General features: G+C 39.2%; 1 protein-coding gene across 3 annotated transcripts in view; it reads left to right on the plus strand.

Annotated features, from left to right (window-relative positions):
* Positions 1-1,819: 1,819 nt before the first annotated feature.
* LOC138007185 (transmembrane protein 138-like) overlaps positions 1,820-2,500 on the plus strand; it is a 21,479-nt gene continuing 20,798 nt past the window's right edge. For 2 of the 3 annotated variants that reach the window (XR_011124015.1, XM_068853956.1), the window contains exon 1: positions 1,820-2,138. Coding sequence is in view for 2 of the 3 variants with exons in the window: in XM_068853956.1 (XP_068710057.1) it covers positions 2,014-2,138 (125 nt within the window). In the remaining variant the exon portion in view is untranslated. The remainder of the gene's footprint in view (positions 2,139-2,500) is intronic. The other variant, XM_068853957.1, reaches the window with a different exon arrangement.

Raw genomic sequence — 2,500 nt, forward strand, 5'->3', positions numbered from 1 at the left:
CGTAGTTCGGATCGTAAAAGCACATTTATTGGATCGCTATGGCAGGAGTCGCGTACGATAGTACGTTATTCACCGGGCAGTTTTATGAGGGGAAAATTTGTGGGAGAAATCGAAAAAAACAATTTGGCCAAATTAGCATTATTTTAAGTCCTTTGACAGAAGAAGGAGCATAAAATTGATATCAGGGTGTTTTCAGCGGTTCTCTGGCGTATTTTTGATCGTCAAATCATAGTTATTGGATCGCTATGGTTGGAGTCGCGTACTATAGTAGGTTATTCACCGGGCAGTTTTTTGTAGGAGAAATCGAAAATACAATTTTGTGTAATTGCCTTTCTTTCAGTTATTTGATCATGACTGTAAGATTATTAAATTAGAGTATTGAAATAAAATAAAGGGTTTTGAGTTTCTATTCGTCTCTGTGGTCCTTTTTAAAGATAAGTATGTCGCGGCTTAAGTACTCGTGAGATTTTGGAGGAAATGACGCCAGAAGTTGACTCCGTTGGAAAGTTTCTTAAATACACAGTCTTAGAGTCTACATAAAATCCGCTTTGGTTTTGCAAATTTATCATTACGTCATATTAATTTTTTGGGTGTTACTTATGTAATTCATGATTTTATTAATTTTAATTGTAGTTATTTGTATTCTTTAGATGCATGGCAACTTATTTGTATTTGTATTGTTTCTATTTAGTTAATAGAAGTTTATTTAGTTAGAAGTCTATTTAGTTAGAAGTCTATTTAGTTAGGGAAGTCTATTTAGTTAGGGAAGTCTATTTAGTTAGGGAATCGATCCTGGATCACATTTGTGGAAGGCGAGTGCTCTCACCACTGCGCCAGCCCTGCTCCCAGCCCTGATTGGTTAGATGCAAAATATTGAACTAAACTTGATCTTCGATATCGACAGGACTCGGCTTCGAAGGAGTTTGTTGAAACCTTGCTCCAGTCGAAAGTACATTTGTACGAGAAACTTCAGATCTTTCCCTCTCTCTCTAGCTTCGTTCAACAGATGGATGTCAGCTAACTAACTTCTGACTAGCGTTGGGTCAATTACTATGGGCCTCCTGTCCTGCAGTTCTTCTAACACTTCAGTATTAAATGAACTGGCTTGTTTGAACAATTTTTGCGATAGTTGCGATCTGCGGAAGGGCGAGTTCCACGAGTTCTTCACTGGTGAGCCTTCCTTCAAGTTGAAACTTGAAGTTCTCGAAGTCTGGCTTTCCGGTAGTAGGGGCTTAAGTCCTCGTCCAGAAATAAATCGGTGGCCTCCTTGCAGTTTAGCGACGGTTTTGGTTGATCGGTGAAAGTTCGGTAATGTTTATACAAATTACCGCTACAACTTGGAATGAATGTTCCCACGAAAGGCATTTAAATCGGAGAACTTTTCTTTCTGGAGACCCTGATCGATAACCCTCAAAGGCTTTAAAAAACGAAAAATTACAACAGATACAGTTGTAAAAAATTAAAAATTTGAAACATTTTTGGCTTTTAAGCTTTAAGTTTGGGGCCAAAACCGGGTGACCCGCGTCCGACAACTCGCCGGTTTGTTTTCGCCAGGCAAGATTTTAGCTGTGAAATCATACACTAACTAGCTCGTTCTTCGTCGAACTTAACCCAGCAAACTCTAGCTAAGTATTAGAATGGGTCAAAACAATTTTAATATTGCCTTCATAGGGGGTCTTCATATTTGTTCAACTTGGGGAAAAAAAATAAGAAAAAATACCCATGATCGGTTCGTTGCGAGTGGCATTGCTTGCAGCTAAACAAACTACGTCATTTAGGCACACATGAAACGTATCCCTTACGGAGGACATTCGAGTTTAGACTGCCGCGTGTACTGCGGGCGAAACCGCCGTATGCATTGCATCTTGCAAGGATTTTGCAAGTGCCTGTGCCTATCAAATTTCGCCTTTTAGTCAGGCGCTGTACTAGTTCCCAGGTTACCACCAAAAAAGGACAGCGTCTGTCAGCGGCTTCATTGAAAATTCTCCAACGAAACAACATGGTTGACAGAGGATGAGAGTGTCACGGTTTTTCTTCGTGGTATTTCTACAACTCTTATTTCTTTTCGTCGATTTGTTCATTAATTCCTTTGGTGTGCTATTCCACACTGCAGATGTTGTCCTTTTGGTGTTGTTTATGTGAGTATGGCTTGCTCAATGCAAACAAATCTTTTGACATGTGTTTCATGAACTCTTCAGAACTCTTGAGACGATCAGCGATATTGTTTTTCTTTAAGTGAAATGTTTATGGAAAGAAGATTTGACATTCAGGATATTGTTGAACTCTTGCGGTATCCCACCGAGCCAAATTTTGTGGCTACAGCTGTAAATTGAGTTACCGAAGTATCATTCCCGTAGTACGCTTAAATTATGTAGGTCATGTTTTATATTAACCCACAGCTTTCGGTCTTTCTATAAAGTTTTACTTACTGGGACGGAATGAAACTCATTTTAACCATTTCGTTTAAGCCTGCTTAAGGAAAGACAAGTCTCCCTCATTC

Source organism: Montipora foliosa, chromosome 6, assembly GCF_036669935.1.
Source record: "Montipora foliosa isolate CH-2021 chromosome 6, ASM3666993v2, whole genome shotgun sequence".
Classification (NCBI taxonomy): Eukaryota; Metazoa; Cnidaria; class Anthozoa; order Scleractinia; family Acroporidae; genus Montipora; species Montipora foliosa.